We start from the raw sequence: 22,341 nt of genomic DNA, 5'->3' as shown, positions 1-22,341 counted from the left end.
AGAGTCAACGCGATCCCGCCGCTTTTCGTTGCTCTTCGTTCATTCTTCTCTCGATGGCCGCACGTATTCGTACTATCAGTGTATTGTGTTTTTCGTACATTTGCATGATAATGGATAACCGATTTACGGAAGACATGCGATCACGTAAATTTGTGGAGAACATTTTATCGATAAAGATGACACGCAGGGAGATGGCGCGTGTTAGATACATATGTAACAATATTGGATGATACCAAAACAATACGCGACGATAATACGATGGAACCGCAACAGAATGACCGAACGCAACGGAAATGGAAATCGATAATGCAGATTTAACAACAAATAATACCAGGGACGAGATGCAGACGCAAGTCGCAGCGTCGTCGGCGCGCTTCGGCGCCACGGACATAAAAAGACGTTAATATGATAGTATTAGCGACAATAGCAACGCTTAATATTAATGTCGTTAAGGGAGCGGAGCGTAACAGCGCTATTATAAATCGATGATACCCGCTCCGGCGGCGGCGCAACGACGGTGACGGTGACGGTGACGGTGACGGTGGCGGCGGTGGTGGTGGCGGAGGCGGCGGCGGCGGCGGCCGCGGGGTCGAGTCGCGTCTGCGCTACGAATGAAACTGAATTTGATGGACCCACAGCGCGAGAAGCCCACGAATAATGTTCTTTACTCTAGACAGTAGGTACTCCGCCATGCAAGTGATAATTTGAACAGTCTCCCCGTTTTCGTGTCAGACGTCAGATTTTCTGGAAGAATTTACTTATTCATGCATCAGACTACTCCGTGATGTAGGTTATCGGACGGAAATAACGTAATTGTCCCAATTTGCGATATCCGATAGCCGACGGGGTCCGTGGCGCGCTCTCTCTCTCCGCACTCCGCATTCGGATCCGTATAGTAACCGCGAGCTGATCGCTAATCAATTTCGTATATACGGACGATACGTAATTGAACCGCACGCCGCGTGACGAGATTTTATTTTATTTTTTCATTCGCCGCTGATGCGCCCCTTTTAGTATTGATGCCGTGCTATTCGTATCTTATTGACGCGACGGATGCGCTACTTGGCGGCATTTATCGATCGAATCTCTCTCGCGGACGGCTCTCTGACTAACCGCTTGGCTCAGACACGACTGAGCTTTAATTGCTAATTGATTTTGTGCACACGTTCGGAGGTTTATGTACCATATTGATGTGTCCGGGGCACATCTAATTTTGCATTCGTCTGCTTCCCGAACGAAGTGGATTAAGGGAATTGGTTTTCTGGGAATACGATTTTCCAAGGAACAGTGAGCCTTGATAGACAAACGATTATGCGCATCTGATACGAATCAATTATGCAGAGACTACGCCGCGATATAATCGGCTTATTTTGCTAACGCTTTTACATCGAGGATTGCTCGGAAAAAGAACACGCTCGGATTATATCCTGAAATTTAACGCGACAATCTTAAACCCTCTTTGTAGTAGTTAACATAATATGAACATTAATAAAACAAAATATCTAGTAATACGTATTTGATATCGGTAACCTGCTGTACATACAATCAAAACATCATTAATTATATAATAAATATTTCTTAAAAATAATATCAGTCATCAAGAAGAATTATAATACAAACATTATAATTCTCGGGAAAACGTGAACCGAGGTGAGAAATTAATACCATTTGTCCTGCGCTTCTTCTTTCGGATCGCTTTCCCTAAATCCTAATCCCAAGCTACTAATACAATCCTGCGTTATACACGGTCTTGTTATCAGTTATATGTTAGCCACTTAATCAGACCTACCGTCGCTTTTCGGATAAATTACGTGGAGAGAACCTGAAGGGTCTGATAATTCAATTGTAATTGCCTAATCCTCATAATACCTTACTTCCAGAAGACGTATCTCGACCGCGTGGGGTCGGCCGCATCGAAAAATTACTCTATTAACCGCGACGACGCCGACGTAGAGAATCGCGTAAAGGGGAAGAAACTTTGCTAAACAACAGCAGGAAGTGTTAACTATGTGGCTAATAAGAGCAATCTGTATCCTCGGTGGCACGTACCATTAAGCTTCATTCACAATATACAAATGTTTTATGTTATAATATATAAATGTATTGTGGTAACTTAACAACGCGCGCGCATAATTTCATAATCCTTTTTAAGCGTAAAGCATTGTATACATATATAAAAAAGAACGACGGCGGGGAGGGACATTTGTTTCTTTTTATCATCACGACAATCAACACTAATAGCATGTGTGCTATGATAATATTTAGCTCTCTAATTAATGATCCTAGATAAAGGCTCGGCACTTTAATTAATTTCGATTAATTCAGGTGACGAAATGTGAATGCAAAAAAGACTGGATTCGTTGATAATACAAATAAAAAAAGAATAATAATGTGGAAGATACTTTAGAATCTTCTTCCCCAACTCTGGCAATTTCGACCGTTGCACTCTTGTATATACACGTATATGTGCGCACGCATGAAGATCGAGTGACCACTGTTCAAGTGTTACGTTAAAAGAGGGTCCATCGCGTCCTGCCCCTTAGCCGTGAACCGTGATTCATTGCCCTGCTAATGTTTCGATTAAGCAGCATGTCCGTATGAAAAACGTCGTCATTGTGAACACACAACTTTCTACAGGAAGTTATTATGTCTCACACACATTAATATCTCCACGCAAAATTGTTTCAACCGTACTTTTGCACATTTAAATATAGCAAAGTGCTTTATCAAATTTATTTTGTAAAATTAGTATTTTTCTTCATTCTTTTACAAATCAAGTTCAAAACGAATTTCAGTAATCTTTAGAGCTTTTTATCATCGCGTGGTACAGACAAAACTTAATTAACATCTGCTTTCTATTAAAAATTTTTCTTTTCATTTTGTTTTGTGTACAAAGTTCGAATAATTTATATAGGTATATCTGTGTAACAAACAGGACATATCGTACATTTTTCATTTCGTATCTCTCCTCTCACTAACATGTTGATTGTCAACTCTGGCGGAATGCTGCTCCGCATTTCGTTACGGAAAATACAACGAATGACAAGACGGCGAGAGGGAAATTTCGGAATTAAAAAGAGTGACGGCAGTTCAGCAACCTAGAGACAGCCTGTAGGTACGCCGTACTCGACGAAGACACGAGGAGTTCATAAATAATCGAAGCGCTGGAACACGCCAGTGGTTTCCGCATGAAACATTGATCGGGCAATGCGGACATTACAGGTCGTAATGAAATAAGTGGGCAGTGAATCACTTTTAGCTTTACCTGCCTCAACCAAGCTAACGATATTTTGATAACTCTTTCGGATTAATCTGGACAGGGGCAGGCTTGGGGGGTTACGGAAAATAAAGGGTTGTTGAAGAGAATAATAAAACTTTTAGAGACACCACTACACTTCATATAGCAACCGCATAAGATATAACGTTAAATAGCAGAAGAAACAATGTACATTTTATATGTATATGTATAATCATAATTTTAGATTGTATGTATGAACATTCGAACCTGGTTATTTGAAATTATTTTTGACATGCCGCAATTTATCAATTGTGATTGTACAGATGGCTAATATGCATTCGCATTAAGTCATTGCTAATCAGTCATTGTTAGATAAACATATTGCGCGACACTGAAATTCGTTATTTTATCGTAAGGGATTTTAACCGGAAAACGTGGATATCGTGGATTTCGTACATACATATTTTTTAATATTCAATACTTCTATTATCGAAAAGAATCTTTAAAAATTGTTACTTAATACGTAGAAAGGGTCGATAACAGATTTTAAGTTTCTACGTATTAAGTAACAATTTTTACGTACGTTCATGATAATAAATTATTCAACATATTAAATAGAGAATCCAGCAAACTCATTCGTTCATATTTGGGAATTAGTTTAGCCGATTAACGATTCACACAACAATAATATCAAATAACAGGTAGCGCATCTTCATACGAATAGAAAACCAATAATTATACTTAATATTATTACTTAATAGAAGAAAAACCCACTAAACAACAGAAATAGTTTAAATTATGCATTGTAATTATACACGTGTTATACAATTGTTATACACGTAAAATCATTGAGACAATGATGAGAAGATAGATAATATTTAGTAATATATATTGATATTGTTTAAATATTAACATCATTATAATTGCACCTTTTACTATTATAAAAAATCTTTACGCTAAGAATTGTGTCATTATATATTATGTTTAATAACTTGTTATATCATAAAATGTTATTATGTAGTACCATAATTGTATAATTTTGCGATTGAAAATCGGCTTAACTTCATATCAACGTAAAAAGATGCAAATCTTGTTCAAACGTAGGTTTAAAAAATATCTTTGTTGAAATGGCTTCAAAGGCATGTTACAAGTTACATACGACTTACTGTGAATTCTTTGAACGTAGATCGAACATAGTAACATGTCGCAAGTGACAGATGTAGTTGATGCGGAATGTCCCATATAATATCGATCTCACCACGGTGTACAGGCAAGTCTAAGTGATATAAGGCTATGAATGCAATGTATAGCTTTCATTAAGATATCCTCCTAAAAGAGTTGCTTTAATCAATAACAAAGTGTATAGGTGGAAACAAATTAGCTGCAGTCACAAAGTCGATGTGTATACAGTAATCGATATTAAGTTACATAAATTTAAATTAGTTTGCATCAATACAAATTTACGTCAGCAGAATCCATCGTGATGCCCTATCAAGTTTAGAATAATATTGTTACAAGTGAATAAAACTTGTATGATTTTTCTTTCTCGAAAAAAAAACGATAGAAGAAAGAAAATTAAATAATTTAATTAAAAATTAAAAAATTACATATAATGTATATCGATCGAGAAACATTAATGTGTCTGAGAAATTAATACAGAATACGCATGAGATTATGCATTCACGAAATTCTTCCTTCAGCAGGTTGTAAAAAGGGAATTTTGAATTCAACCCCCTTCACACATAACGCGCCATGAAATGAAATCACACCCCCCTTGTTACTCCGTTCTGCGCTGCTCATAAATTTCGCCGTAGCGTAGTTTAAGCTATTTTCGTTACCATTAAATGTTGACTTCGCCGAGGGGGACCGGATCTCCAAACACGCGAAAGGGAATCGGGATGATCCTCCCCCCGGCTCGTCCAGTTTCGCCACCGCTGCGCGATACTGACGGATATATTCTGTCCACCGTCCCGAGGGGGACTCGGTCAAGTATCCATCCTTCGGATCGATTCCAGTGTAACGGATGAATTTGATTACCGAACATCATAGGGCATGTGTACACGCGCTAATACAATGACGTTACCGGGCTCGGGGGGGATCGTAATCTAATGCCATTAATCCGTGCAAATATCCCCGTTTTTCCAATTATATACATATCTGTTGTTTTGATATATAACTAAAAAATACTATATATGTGTAAACATAATCTATAATCTTTAGTATCGAACATCCCGCGTTAATTATGGGAATTGCTTTCAGTTTTCAAATGTAGATTGATCCGCATAAAAAATTATTTCTTGTTATTATTTTTCTGTCATACACGGAATAATTCCGTAAAAGATGGCCAAACTTTAGAATTCTTATTCTATTCATCTTAAGACTTAGAAGGGTTATATAAACGTGGAATCCGAAACGTTTCCTTACCGAGTTAAAGATACTTTTTCCTTGCGGCAACATGTTCGTAGTTCACACGACGAGTAGATGTTTTGACGAAACTTGTAACCTTTTACGAGGCTGCGCATTCGCAAGTTGCCGTTCGGATAAACTCGTCTTCTCGAGGAAAAGTAATTTAATATTCCAATGTAAAGTTTATATATAACGCAATATCATGTGCATTCTATAGTAATTTCTGCAGTTTTTTATCATTTTAAATAATTTTTCAAAATTTTGAATACATGCACTTAAATACATGTTGAGCTATTATTCCAGATAAGCTATTATTTTTAAATAATAAATATCTCTTTGCAGCATACATTTACAATATATCATATGTCTGTTTGACTCAAATTAATAAGTATTAATGCGCAATAACAAAAAGAATTTTATTTATTTGCTTAATTTAAAATAATAATTAAATTTGCATAATGAAATAATAGAAAGTCCTGAGAAAACTTTAAAATTCAAGCTAAATAATAGAGAATTTGTTTGCCTGAACTTAAAAAACTCGCAAAACGCGAACATCTCGGATAACAAAACTATTTTTGGGATATCGATCGCACAGCCATGTTGCTGTCCAGTATACAAACTCACTGTTGCCCAGACAACGTCAAACGGATTAAATTCAATAAGAATTTATATAATAAATAATAGGCTGTCCAATAACTAATCATCTGCATTATAATCGTATAAAGTGAATTAGTTTACATTTGCCAATTATAATGTTTTAATCTGTCTTTCTTTGCGCGCAGTTATAATTTACAAGTCAATAGTATCGCTGGTAATATTGGATAATGGTTTTTAATTACTAGAAAAATCGCATTAATATTCAATAATTAAAATTGTTCAAAAATTAATGCAATATTAATTACAGCAAATTTTGTTTTAAATGTTGTAAATTAAAAGTAACTGTGTGTGTGGCAAACATATGAATGGCAAAAATTAGGTAGATGCATGTTGCAATTAGATCGTAATGTATGTTATAATTTATAATAGATATACTATTCGAGTTGTTTGAGTTCGAGTTGTTTAACAAAACGTTATTTAATGCTTTAATCGATGATATATTATGCACTTTGTGTTTCAGGGTGATTTATTCAGTGGCTTGAATAGCGGTCTGCAAGATGGCTTACTTTCAAGAGCGGAAGCTTTGGCAGCAGATTTGGGGAAGCACAACGCCGGGACGCCGATGCCGCTAAAGCACGATCCCGTATCTGTGTATCATCACGGAGCACACATGCCTACCCCCCACCCGAATAACCGGCCACATCATCAGGTACAATCACACCTCCTTGTGAGTCTGCATTTTTGATATATTATTCTCTCTCTATCGTACATATTGCATCCTACAATACAATGACACTACAATCCTACAAAGTGAACGTTATCTTATACAACGGTATGTCAATAAACTACATAGATGCACACTTTACGAATCGATAAGACTCTCATTGAAAGGGAGAAGTCTCTCTTTCTTTTGCAAAGAAAAAAAATGGAAAAACAAAAATATTAATCGCGCGATCTAAAGCCGTTTAAATATTATACAAAATACGCGAATGTCGCGACTATATTTAACTGCATATCAGGTCGAATAATTTACGCATTTTGTATTTCTATTTTCTTATATCTGGTATTAGATATCGTAACTACATTGAGAAATTCAACGATATCGTTGATAATAAAAAAAGAATAGTATAATATTGTTCGCGCGGAATAATTATCGTGATAAAAGCTGAAAGGCCGCTGCTGCCGTTTCGTAACTCCCCCATACACAAACCGGGAACGGTACATCCATAAAATGCAACGAATCCAACGGTCAGTTAAAATCGTTGCCAATAATTAATTACGCGCAGCAATTAATTTTGAATTCATATTTAATCGGCAGATTGAAAAATTCAATTTACGCAGTTTATTTGTTAATATCGCGAACAATGCAGACAACGATTTTAATTTCCTGCGTTTTAATGGTTAATAAGCCGCATTATATTTACAACCGTCGTTTATAATCGTGCGATAACAGCAGTCGCGGCGTGATTATGTCGTTTAGAGATGGATACGATATATATAGGTATAATTTCGTGTGCGAATTGCGTTTCAATTTGTTGCCTCGTGTGCCTTATGCTAATCTGAGCAATCTGATGCTGATGAGAAGAGCACGACGCGACGGGAGAGAACGACGGGTGCCACCGAGTAACCAATGCGCATCGATCCGGAATGATCTTCTCAAATGTAGGGGCGTGTTGCTTGTATATTATCTCCGTGTCGTGACTGCTTGTAATGCCCCCTTCCCTCCTTAATAGAACGCAATGAATTCTAAGGGTCCACGGGATCTGCGGCGAGGGTTCAATATGGGTTTTGTTCAACTTCTCGCGTGCCGGCTTTCTGCGGGATTTGCGTACATGATTTTATCGTCATAAATCACCTCCTCTGATTTTCCTCGACTCCACTTAGATACACATTATTTAGAACATTGTATTTTAATTTGATCATCTATCGCGCCATTTGTGCGACATTGTTTAAGTCATACGTTTCAGACAATAAATCCAATTCTCTGACTTCATTTTTCGATGCTATTCCTCGAATTCTAACGTAATTCTAACAAATTGAACTAAAACTACCTCAATAATCTTGTATTTTCGAATGTTTTGAAAATTATGTACATTTTCCATAAACGTATATAATTATCTTTACAAATATGTATTATAAAGAAAATCGAAACCGATACTCAGCTTTAATAAGTTACAGCGTTATTAATTTGTCTCGTTGTGAGATATATGATTTTACGTGTAATCTAATTTCGGAAATTCTGTAATAGAGTTACGTGCAAATAATCTAAATTTCAGTGACCGAGCAGCGACCAAGAAAATCAAATCCCATAGCTATTCAATTGGATATGCAGCTTCGTACAATAAAAACACTTTCAAACTACGCTCGATCAAGAGCATTATTGAGTTTTAATAAGCACGCGCGGTATTTTGGCACCGTTTTGAAGAAAACATGCGTACGTGAGGTAGATATATAGGGGGGAGTGACAAGTAATAACAAGAAAGCGAGAAATAATTCGGTTTTAAGTGCGCGTATATATAGTAAGCAAGAAGGACAAAAATAGAAAGGCAAAAACAGGCGTCGAGCTGATGTAAAAACAGCTATGCGGGCACGCGTGAGCGTGTGCGCGCGGATCGGGAACGCGGAACGGATACAACGCGGCACGGACAAGGAGGGAAGAAAGAAAAATTAGGGGTGAGGTGGGCAATAGAGCAAGGAGAAAGAGCAAAACATAGGAGCCGGCTAACCCTACCATCGTGTCAGCGTAATGATGAAATATTGCGCAGGTCTCTCGGGCCCTACCTCGTACGCCCCTGGGCAAGTCCACCCCCGACAACCCCCGACAAAACCCCCCTCTCATCCCTCCCCCTCCCCCCGTACGCTTGTATATTTGCTGCCGGTGCTCCCGAAGCTTCCACCTTCTGCCTTTTCCACGCTGCCCGCGCCAGTGTCCGTGCAGCGCAACCCCCCTGCATTTCTGATGTAACTGCGCTATCCCAGGGCACCACCGCCGACCGAAACCGTGCCATCCAGTTAGCTCACTATACTGCCGTTCTCATGAGAATAGATGATGCGCGTGTTGCCTACGCGTGTACGTGTACGTGTACGAACCTCGGCGAGGTCGTGTAAGCGCTTACGTATGTACGTGAGGTAATGGCCGGATTGAGAACGACGTGGATATTTTTAGTAGCGATTTTTATAGTGATTTCGGCGTTATATACTCCGCGTTACGTACTACCCGAACGCGATACAACGCAGTTCCGCGTTCAAAGCTAAGAATAATTCATGCAGAATATAAGCAAACACCAGAGATTGGGATTAAAATATAAATGTACTTATTAATTAAGAGTGGATTCAACAGATAATTCGTACGCATCTCATCATGTGTTTAAATATTTTATATGAATTAAATATTTTATATGAATAGATTTTGATATTTATCATTTATGTCTATCCTTTTAAAAGAATAAAGCCATTTTAAAATAAAATCCATAAGAGATCGCATGCTATATCGATAGTCACTGTCATTTGCGATATAAATTATCATTTAATGACTTTATCGTACGTGTATGAAGAACAATTTTATCTGAAATATACGCGTGAACTAATTCTAATTACATGTCCTGTCCCCACGGTCAAAAGCGTGGCGTCTAGTTAATTCAGTATACTCTCGTGAGACCAGACGATTTCATGTGTGCAAACAAGATCATACGCGTGTGCGTGATACTTTACATACTTAAGTATGTAGAGGACGGAATAAATAAATTATGCATTAAAGAAGATTAACAATTAAGATAAGGTAATTGGATAAATTAATCGCAACGCGACTTGGACGAGAATCATAATAGGCGCATATTGGGACATTCCCAGAAAAAACGTTAACGAAATTTAAAGGGAATAAGAAACGACAGATGAAATATAGAAGATACCTTCTTCGTACTTTTTTCCCCGAACAAACAAAGCATTATTTCGAAAAATAGCTTTCTCATCTAATCGTCCTTAATTCGCGATTTATCGCATTTGGCACGTGACAATCCATTTTCCGTTTCGTTTCAGACAGATGTAACATCCGATATTGGCTTTAAGAAAACGAGTTAACAGCATGCTACCTATATGTAACAGCAATCTAAGCGAAGAAAAATATGAAAGAAGTTCATAAATAATTTCTAAAGAGTTATGCTGGAGGTGCGTTCTGCATTCGTGACGACGGCCGCGGCACGTGCTGCATAATTATACGTGTTAGCTTGTACATATTTCCTACTCTCTCCACACTTTCCGCACTCGACCTAACTTTGCTTTTTATCCCCTTCATTCATGCCTCTCCCACACCATGATGGTGCTTCATCAAAATGCATTTCCGCAAACTCGGCGATACGATACGCATCCGGCCTTTCAGCGTCTACCTTCGTATTTACACGTTTCACTTTACCTTGCGTATTTCCTTGAACAGTACATATATGAACCGAATTTTTCAAATTTTTTAGCTGCAAGATACCTTTTTACTAGATACTAACATTTAATTGTTAATATCACATTTTAATAATTAAATAGTGCAGTCGATAATAAAAACCTTATGTTAATGGATAGTCAAGAATATCTTTGTTCCAGTATTTATAATTTAGAAAAGATATTATTAATGTTTAACAGATTTACGAACAATTATCTTTTAAGTCAATTGTAGATTTCCTTTTATTGATCGATATATTGTTAATCATCATATTAATAATATCACATGTTAAAAAATAACACAAGAAAAACATTAATAAGAGAGAAAAGAGAAGTCTTGAAGCGTTTAAGTACATTACAAAATCTCGCTCTATGTTACGAGGGTAAGTATTTGAAAAATAAAGACTGATTCGGTTCTAAAAGAGAGACAGAAAAGACGGAGTACTAAATGCTAAATTTTACTGGTAAGGGCTACTCTTGCATAGTTATTAGCTAATTAAGATTCAGGTGATTATCATGACGAAACCCTAATGTTTGTATTGTTCCATCAAAGGATATCGGCATCAGTGTATTCAACTAGTTGTCTACTAAAACTTTCAACATATCGTTCCAAAAATGTTTCGCGACAGTATAATAAACATTAAAAAATCTCCTTCGAAGGAAACGATAACGCGTGCTCGTATTGAAGATGTTTAATTCGCGTGTTCCAGATGAGCCATCCAGGAATGGAAAGCCTCGACATGCTGGATCCAGCAAACTCGATGACGACACTGACGCCAATGTCCGACAGCACGGGTAGCGGACCGGGGCATCACGCGGGCATCCACGGTCCCTCCGTTTACGGCGGCATGAACGGTATGATGAGTCATCACCATCATCACAGTAACCTAGGCAGCGGTGGCGGCAGCGTGCCGCATCCGGCGCACCATCATCCGGCGATGGCTGCAGCAGCCGCGGCCGCGGCCGCGGCGGGCCTGCATCCCGACGCCGATACCGATCCGCGCGAGTTGGAGGCCTTCGCCGAGCGATTCAAGCAACGGCGCATCAAGCTCGGCGTCACGCAGGCCGATGTTGGCAAAGCGCTCGCCAATCTCAAACTACCAGGTGTCGGCGCTCTCTCGCAGTCGACGATCTGTCGCTTCGAATCGCTCACGCTCTCGCACAACAACATGATCGCCCTGAAGCCGATCCTCCAGGCGTGGCTGGAGGAAGCGGAGGCCCAGGCGAAGAACAAGCGACGGGACCCGGACGCGCCCTCGGTATTGCCGGCCGGCGAGAAGAAGCGGAAACGTACGAGCATCGCCGCGCCAGAGAAACGCTCGTTAGAGGCGTATTTCGCGGTCCAGCCGCGGCCGTCCGGTGAGAAGATCGCGGCGATCGCGGAGAAGCTCGACCTAAAGAAAAATGTCGTGCGAGTCTGGTTTTGCAACCAGCGGCAGAAGCAGAAGCGCATGAAGTTCGCGGCTCAACATTGACCCGAGGGTGGCTTGTGACAGCAGAACTGACCGTACCAGCTGCCCAGTCTCGAGCCGAAACCCGAACCTCTGACTGAGTTTCAGGGTTGGCCGTGAAGTTGCCCAAAACTCTAAAAGTGGGCTTCCCCCGACTGCGCCGATGGACATCCGCGGTGAGGATGATTGTCCGAGTCATTGTCGTCGGACTTAACGTCACCGGGATATCTATCCGCGACAGTCATTCGCGGCCGCTAAAACGAATGGCTCGATACTACAGGCAGAATACACGTATATCGGTACACGAGGCTGTCACAGGCTGAAGACGAGTCGCTTGTTATCACTGCGCGTGTGTAATATGCTTGAAACGCATATTCTGGAATCACCGGTTGCAGGGAGCTATTCTTGACCCGTTTCGGTTCGCGATTCTCTCTCCTCTTCAGCTAAACACGATTACCTCTCGTGACGTTATACAGCCAATGCAATGAAACGCTGGTGACGGCATTTACGAATGTTTCACGATGGATATCATCGCGGTATGATGGCAGTAAATATAAATCCATATCGAAATCGGTCCGATCCATATCACATCGATATTATCGTTTTTCTTCACGCGGAATGGAAGTTGTTGCAAGACGATTTCTAATGTAAAATGAACCGTTTTTATAAGATTAACTATTAATTGGGAAACTTCTAGCTGACTTTTCCTTAATCGAGAAACGTCAAAAACATATATCTTCTCTACACTCTAATGTTGAGATAGTAATCAAGTAAATTCAAACGCACATTACGACACACCTTATTATTTCAAAAAGTGGAGGATTTGTATTACGATTTTATGAAAACAATTAAACCAAGATTTAATTCAACTCGAATATCTGTGTTATTATAATACTACAGCTAGTATTTCTCCAGATCGTTCGAAGAGTCTTCGAACTTGCAATCCGCAAAACCACGAGATCAAACACACGATAGCTACCAACGATAGCGATAAAACAGTTTACGATGCCATTTGCCCTTCGATCCCTCGTCGTATGGCATCCGCGGTTGAAATCGCTGTTCGACGCCGATTTCACGATCATTTCTCACATTTCACAAATAAATATGCGAAATCCTATAATCCATGCATGTGAAATAAATTTACAATAGAAATGGCATTTTATAATTCTTTGCTAGAAAATAAAAGTTTAATTTCTACCAAGATTCACCTTTTGTTTACAATATCGCATAATTTTTTGTAAGTGTATAACTGTATTAATATTAATAATACAAAATAAGATAAACTGTTTTTAAAGCGTATGTTACTACGCTTTAATATCATAATTAATTGGTTCAAAGCAGTACGCAAAAGAACTAACTAAATATTAAAGAAAAAATTTTATATGTAATCTTCTTGGTTTCTCTCATTATAAAAAAATTAACAAATAGAAAAGTTGAAAGTAAAAATTGGCTGTCTTACTGTCTCTAGTACAAAATAATAATATTTAATTAGATATATAAGAGTGAAATTTTAAAGTGTCCAAATAAAATCGTCATGGTGTCTATTGATGTGAATCTCGATGTGAATGGATCGTCATATCAATCGCAATTGCGATCTTAACAAATTTCCAGCTCTGAGCTTATAATATTGTATTTTACGTAGTCACAAATCGATAACATTTATATCGCGAAATAACACATCGGAAACAATCATAAATCACTAGGTCGCCATTGCAATAATTTATTGAGCAATAATCATTGAAGGCACGATCGGGAGATAATTCCGACGAGGTTGAAAAAGCGAGAAAGAGAGAGAGAGAGAGAGAGAGAGAGAGAGAGAGAGAGAGAGAGAGAGACTTTTCGTCGTTCGTTTATCACGGACGAGCTTGTCGTGACAAGTGAACGGCAAAGAGCAAGGATTACCAACGCGTCTTGAAAAGTACAACTCGAAACATAAAAATATAAAGTACGTATTTGTTATAAAGACGACGCGCGGATACGTCGCGCCGAAGAAAAAGTGATATTAATCCTAATGAAGACGCTCAGTGCAGTGTAAACAGTGAAGAGAACGATAGTGCGCGAATGAACGAATGAATGTGTGTTGCGTATGTAAGAAAGAATCAGGGGTAAAGTTTAGAGAAAGAAAGAGGAAGGGGCAAATGAAAGAGAGAGATAGAAATAATGAGAGAAAGAAAAAGAGAAAGATAGAATGAGAGAGAGAGAGAGAGAAAGGATGAGAGAGAGAGAGAGGAACAAAATAACAGAGCTAAGAAAAATGTTTTACGTAGTGATATTGGACAATCAGTGAAAAGACTGTACCATATCATATTAAAGCAATACTGTAGTACGTAGTAAACGAATTAATTATACTTTGTTCGTATTTTTTATGATCGTCCGCGCATCCGCCATGCGTCATGCGCCGACTATTTTCGTAAAAAGGAGAAAAAAAAGAAGGAAGGCAGAACAAAAAATTAAAAGAAACAGGGCGAACGACACAACGAGGGGGTTGTTTTAAGTCTCGGTGCATATTCTGCTTTCAGACTCGACGATTAATAATAATCTCCTTATTGATCCGATATCAAGGATGCGACCGGCGCTTACGTTGCGGTCTCCACTTTTGTGCGGATCAACACGCGTGCGCCGTGGAAAAGCATGTTTGCTCACGCGACATGCGTGCGTCGGGATGAGGGTTTAGTTTTTTCCGGTTTTATTTCCCCAAGAAAGTACGATTAATATCGGATGCACGGATAATCCGAAATCGATGGATATCTAACTATCTACGTGTCTATCTCTTTCTGTTCGCCGACATAAAGAATCCGTCGGTATCGCGCTGTTCTGTAACGACAACGAAGTTCTCGAGTATGAGATCGACATCCTCTTCGCGGAAGATAAGACGCAATAGCGACTCTCGAACGAGAAAGCACGGTCTGTTTCTGATATAGTCGGAACGGTCGTGCTGCAAGTCGCGATTGTTAAAATTTTCTGCACTACATTTTCTAAAGTTGGATATACGCGTTAATGATTCACTTTGCACGTAACTAAAAACGCATTTCAACATATTCGTGAACATTAGTTTTGCCTATAGGTCAAAAAAGTTTTTATATCTCGCGCGCAAATTTAATATGTATATTTTTTATTTTAAATCTTAAAAAACTCTATGATGTATATTTATTGAAAAAAATGAGATATATTAACTTTAATAAATAAATACAGGACAATCTCGGGGACCGACGCTTTTAAATATAATATTAGAATTACATAAAATCTGGTTTTTTTTTTGGTTATTTATAAATAGAAAAATACTTAAAAGGTAATTCAAAGTCACAAACTCTGTGATCAAAATGAAAAAAATTTGCTCGATTTAGGCTAACATTGGAAATCCATTTTCTACAAATGGCAGGTTGAGGAGGGTTTACCAACCGAAAAGTTGCTTGTAGAAATTCGCCCTCTACTTTGGCAGGTAGAAGAGAATTAAGCACAAGTGACATGAAATGGTATCCGAAATGTCGGCTCCTCGTTCGGTTTCAATTTGGGTTCATTTCAAGTTGAAATGTATTATCATTGAATTCTGTAAAATATTAATTAGTTTAAAACTTCACTTATCAATATTTTTATTCTAAGAAAATATATGATGCGTAATCATTTAATAAAATCTGTGTTCCAGCAAATCGTATACAGTACGATTTGTTCGATAAAATTAGATTTTTTTTTTCTAACTTTTTTAGATCTGTTTCAACTATTTTATATTTCTTAACAAATAGTACCAACGATATGGAGGCCTAATTATAAAGTTATTTTACACTGGATAATAAAGATAAATTATATTTTTCAACAACTTCTTAATTTACTTTCAGATAAATTTTACTTTGTTAAAACAATCCATCTGCTACTTTCTTTGTCTTTAAGTCTCAAAAATTTGTATTTGTATCAAACAAATATATAGTATAAAATGAAATATATGGTATAAAAATTGTGGAAAAATTTGCCAAACGCATAGTCATGTGTATCCAACATTAGAATAAATCTTGTGTAAAGAGGATGAAGATACATCCAGGCAAACGAAAATACTAGTAATAGTTGAAAGTGAAAAAAACGGTAGCAATTTTTAAATTGTACATATATATAAGAGGATAAGTATTTTATAGGAGAGTAATAGCCTATTTGCCATTTTACTAGGTAGTGGGAGAGAAGTTCTAGTGCAATATAGGAGTCTAGTGAAACGTTTATTATTTATTGTTTTCTTTCTTGTGTATGGCGCTACTCCAGCGTAGCAATATCAACGAGTTTGTCAGCCCTTATCCACGGTCATTGAAAATCTCAGAACCGCCCTGCATCGCGACCGTTTTTTTCGTAGAAAAAAAAAGAATTATTTTCCTACACGTAACTATTCAATTGCGTAACGTATCAATTCATCAGCGATACAATTGTGTTAAGTATGTGTTTTTTAATCACCGCACCCCTTTAGCTCAAACTCAAACTCTGATGAGTTAAAATATTAGGTATATATAGGTATTTCGATAAAAGACATGCCATCTCTTTTATTGTCTCGTAACCTTGTTCCTTTGTATATCTCCCCTGTTCTTTATTATGTTTCCCTTTATTTTCGATTGTACGAAAGCTATCGTGAATATAGCCAACGATTATAAATAACGTTCTTGATAATGTTGTTGTTACGTAACTAATAAAATTATGTAAATATGATTCGCGTAACCCTATGAATTAGATTAAGAATATGTTTCACGCACTTGGACCGAACGTACATCAAATAAGAGAGACGCCAGGAAGTATGTAGAATTATATATTATACTAACACGCATTATTACACACGTTAAGTTTTCACGAAACATCCGACATTTATTACATCAAATTTGTGTAAGAGTATGTAAAATCTTTTATTTTCCGAAGACATTAACACATTAAAACTTTTTACTCTAAAAATACGGTCTATGTAAAAAAAGTTTCGACATTTTTTATCAAGAAAGATCATCGTTCTTCAAGGTCATTGTTTCATGAGAAAATGGAAGTAAGACATGTATAAACGAAAACAGGAAATAAATAAATTCTAAGTAAAATTAATTATTCTATTATTATTGCGATATATAAATATGGAAACGTCCTGATATTAATTCCATATACTTCCTGTATATTGCCAAACTCTCAGCGTCATTAATTACTCTTTTTTAACTTAATCATACCATATCGTTATATCTATAAAATATATATAAATATTTTTTTCCATATTTATTACATGACTAAAAATATTTAACGGGTTGTGAGTTATAATTTGTTGCGCTTATACAATACGTCATGATAAGTTTCGATCATTTAAATGGACATCGTTGTATGATGTGAAAAATTTAAAAAATTATGAACTGCTACGTTATACGCGAAATGTTCCAGAACCATCGAATATTTTTTTATATAACCAATGATTCTTTGGTTACTTTCAAACCAATTTTTTCTTATCGAGAATATCGAGAAACCGATAGTTTTCAAACCAGCAACTGAAATAATATTTCGCAAACTGAATTTTATTACTTTTCTTAATTCAAAGTAGAATTTTATTTTGAGATTTGAGAAATGTTTTTTTCGAATTAGCCAAAAAATAAAATATATAGCAGTTAAAAGAACAAATTGTGGTTTCAAGACATTCTATATATATATATATATAAAAAAGTGATAATGACTCTGGTACATTGCAATAATAAAAAAGTATGCCTCTATCCGTGCGTCATCATATGCAACGTGAGCATTAACTCGTCAATGCACAGGTTTCTAATAAGTAATTATCGTTTAATAGAGAATGTTCTAAAAGCAAACGTTTACTCTCTCTCAATGAAAAGGAATCTCGATGAACAATGTTTATGTTAATTAATATTTAGTATTTTTAATTAAAAGATACATTACGAGATACTTGATAAACAAAAATGTACGAAACATCCTGAATGATGTTGAATGATTATGATTTTCTATTGCGTAAGATATCTCAGTTTTAACAAAATAGGCTATTTATGAGTAAGACTGTAAAACGGAATAGAAAGTCTCCTCGGGCGCAAGTATAGCGCAAATATACATATTTAATACAGGGTAACGAGTCATATCATAATGTGTTTTATCAATTGTTATCGTCATAAAGCTGAACTTAAGAGTCTTGCCAAATGATACGATTAGGCACACGCGATGTCAGGAAACTACGTCGCAATATCGACTTGCGCAGATTTGCGCGTCTCCGTAATATATTTCTATATCAAATCGTAGTTTGAAGGATCTTTTAACGGGAAGATTATTATTTCGGATTTGTGTTAACGTGTGCAGATTTCGTAAGAAAAATATATAATTAGATATTCTTAATGAATTCTTTAATGTACCGGTCTTTTGAAGAGCGCTAATTGTTTAAAAAAGAAACATTACTCGTCTCTAATCTTTTCAAACATATACGATCTCGAGTGGTAGAAAATGTTGCACGTAAAGGTATAAAATACATCTGGCTATAATATTATTTAGAAAACAGCTATTAAGCGCTCCCACTGCAACTCACTGCAGCTAATCGATTGTGATGCGTCATTGAGAAATTTATATTTTTGTCTCATAGAGAGATATACGGTTCTTACTTCTTTTACCACAAGTTTAATTTCCGAAAGCATTGTGATCGATGGATTTACAAAATAATTTACATAAATCGAGCGCGAATGTAAAAGTCAAAGCTATGGCGTTCTAAGAGATTCCTGCAGTCCAACACGAAAGATAAAATACCCAATATTTTACGTACGTCAAGTAAACGGATATTCACGAAAATAGGTCAGAACAAAATTGACACAACATCAATCACTGCAACCCACAAAATGTTTCCGATTTATTCTTACGAATTACCCGTAACACGAATTATCTAATCAGACGATCTCATGGCGAAAAAATGATCGCGTTGTACCGTCGCATGGTATATACGCGTAAACAGTAAAGACTCTTATGTACGCGTGTTTATAATTTATTCATTTTTATGGCGATTGCGCGGATCATCAACCATCGCCCCAGATACTCGCGCGGCACGATTTCAACCGAAAAGTATTAACGTCAAAACGTTATGACGGAAGCATATTTGTATAAAGAAATATGAAAATTAAATAATTAATATAAATAATTATTATCAGTAAATATAGATTAAATGTTTATACATATAAATTGAAGGGGGGATGGGGAAAAAAAGCCAAAATGAATTGTTAAATTTAAAAGTCTTACTCATAGGTGTTCACGTGGCCAGCTTAGGTAGCTAAATTCTACATAGAGAGAAACGCGATGTCGTTAGCAAATTTTACTCATCATTTGATTCGGAATTGTCAAAGTTGATATCCAATGCAATCTAACGCTCCGATAACTTAAAAAATTAGCCACACCATGCCGTTTTCTCGGACGACATCGCGTCGATTCCTCGTTATTCGGTTTGTTAAGATACTTTACGCGTAAATATTTATAACATAGAACAAACGCAACTCTCTCTTTAAAAACTATTTTAAATAGCATCGATACGATAATGTAAGAAAGAAGTAGAGCATATCTATCTTCCATTATAAGGAGAATCGCTTTCGTTCTACATCTATCTTCGTTCTACACTCTTTATCGAGCGTCCACCAACGCTTATCTATGCATTTACAGACTGGTAAAAATCTGAAACGATCGCGAATCGTCGTTTGTATAATAGAAATAACACTACATATTTATGTTTACACTATGTCTACGTACAACACATTCAACGTGTCCCATAATAATTCCAGATGTGTCAGAATATGAATCTATATGTGTGTAATAACAATCGACAAATCATAATCATAATTTCACAGCGAATTAAATTCTTATTAATCTCTATAAATTGTAATTAAATGCGCGATTAGTGTAAAAGTGAAACGCTATTTATGAGTAAGACTGTAACTATCGCGAACCGATATAATAATATAATAAAGACATATCATAAAAGATACTAGATACTTTAATTGTCTGACATTGTAGAAATTTCTATGTAAATATGTTGCGTGCAACTTGGAACAATGTTTCGAGGCTACGTTTTATGTATAAATGAATCATATTATCCCATAGAGCAAGCTGTTTGATGTTACATTCTTCTTATTTGCTTGACGCTTATGCTAGCTCTTATATTCGTAGGCACCTTCGAGGCTCTGTACATAATCGACAAATTGTACGAATTGTAAATCTATTTGTAAATTACGTAGTTATTAGTTTATTAGTTAAATTGTATTCGCTTCTAAAATGTAGCATAAATCACGTAAGTACACACCCTCGTTACGTTTCATATTATGTTTCAAACAACGGAAGCTTTTCATTTTAAAGCGCGTATCAATAATTCGTTTTAACCAATAACACCCGCATTATTTCGCCCAGCATTATAATATTACCAAGATGAAACAAGAAACACGTTCTACATGTCATAAACATATAGCAACATTTTTCCACAGATTTGTATTAATTCGTAAGCATATGTTATGCTTCTTAAACGTACCAAATTGCGCGCAATGTACGATAAGGGGAAAGAGAAAGATTCCTCCATACTGTACATATCATGTGCCATAATTCATTTATCATACTTTGTGTCCAACTTTGTTCCAAGTACCTACTCAATTATAAATATTATAGTACATAGTATAATAAAGTAAACCTTGATGTTATTGATAATTTTATTGTATACCTTTCACTTTCCACTTTCCAAGTGTCTAACTAAGTCTAAACAAAAAGTCTAAAAAGGAGAATCTGCATGATACCTTTATATTTTATGTATAAAACTGTCAATTACTATCCAACTGCTGTACGCTGAGCATCATAAAACTGTCACACTTTAAGCCTAAGCAAATGACGACCGATGGAAATTTAGATAAATTCTACTATCATTTGACAAAACTCTCAGCTGTATTTTCTGTAACTTTTTAATATCTATAATATTAAATAATATTAATTTAAAATTAAATCATAAATCAGACAAAGTTTTCCGAAATTTGTGTGGAAAATAGACTAATTTTTTTAATGCAAATCTTCATTTTTTAACAGGTATAATTATTGACCATTAAAATTTTTAAATTTGAAATTATTAAAATTTTGATTAAAATATTTTTCCTTTTACAGACCTTGCGCCTTCGAATAAAAAAATTAAAATGATTAAAAATCGTCTTTCTCGAATTTGTAATCCTTACTGCCCTAATGATTTATCGCGTAGTAAAACTATATGTGCATTATAGTTGTTCTACAATGCCCTATTACAAGAAACAAAACGCGTGCAAAAGAGGAAAAAGGATTACGGGCGTCAAAACTTTACACAGCAAACATAAAGTAGATTTTTGCTCTCACGAAATGAAAACTAGAAGTAAAATGAACTCAAGTGCGATAAAAATAAAAAATTCTTATTGCAAGTGAGATGTGTTATAAGTTATAACCACATTCGTGTCAAGCTTTCATGTATTACGAGTCATGATCAAAGTGAGTGATAAATTTATAAATATCTAATGTCATGAATCTTGAAAACGTAATTATATTAAGGTATATTTTCTAACCATGCCCTAATGTAAGTATATGTATCTATAGAAGGGATCTCTCTCAAAATGAGATAAGTTTTTGAAATTTTGGTTTTTTTTATCTATCTAAGGATAAAGACTTAGCAAAGATATCAAAGGATTACAATTATATATATACATAAAAATTTTTAATATTATACATACATAAAACAATTTATGAAACATAATGATATAAAGAATACTAAATCAAGAGATATAAAAATATTAATTTTGCATACTTGCATCGCAATTGCGTATGCAAATACAGAAAATTAAGTTATAATAATAAATAAAGATTCGCGACGCGTGATGTATAAAATTGTCAATTTAGCAATGTATAATTTGTTTTTACTGTTGAAAATCAGTGCGACTGTTACGAATATTGCAACCACTATGCATGCAATATAATCTGTTCTTTTTAGCTGCACTGTGCTCCACGTATTTTATTATATATAAATTAGTATGCACAGATATTATTATATAAAATAAAATCTTGATATTTGTACAATTTTATGCATACATATATAAAATTTATACTTTATACATAAATTTTATAGATGTTTTTATTTTGATTATTATGAGAAAAAGAATGATGTGCGCAAAGAAAGTAATTTTAATTCAAATCTAAGCAATTAATGTCAAATTCTTAATCATTTCTGATTGCAAGAAATAATGAAAGAATGATAGATAAAAT

General features: G+C 36.0%; 1 protein-coding gene across 3 annotated transcripts in view; it reads left to right on the top strand.

Moving 5' to 3' along the window:
• Acj6 (abnormal chemosensory protein 6) overlaps positions 1 to 20,771 on the top strand; it is a 51,635-nt gene extending 30,864 nt beyond the window's left edge. For 2 of the 3 annotated variants that reach the window (XM_071783002.1, XM_071783000.1), the window contains 2 exons: positions 6,762 to 6,968; positions 11,377 to 20,771. In XM_071783002.1, the coding sequence (XP_071639103.1) occupies positions 6,762 to 6,968; positions 11,377 to 12,141 (972 nt within the window). In that variant the 3' untranslated portion in view covers positions 12,142 to 20,771. The remainder of the gene's footprint in view (positions 1 to 6,761; positions 6,969 to 11,376) is intronic. The other variant, XM_071783001.1, reaches the window with a different exon arrangement.
• Positions 20,772 to 22,341: the final 1,570 nt, after the last annotated feature.

Source organism: Temnothorax longispinosus, chromosome 7 (assembly GCF_030848805.1).
Source record: "Temnothorax longispinosus isolate EJ_2023e chromosome 7, Tlon_JGU_v1, whole genome shotgun sequence".
NCBI lineage: Eukaryota > Metazoa > Arthropoda > Insecta > Hymenoptera > Formicidae > Temnothorax > Temnothorax longispinosus.
The sequence above is the reverse complement of the archived record's forward strand: the minus strand, read 5'-3'. Positions and strand labels throughout refer to the sequence as shown.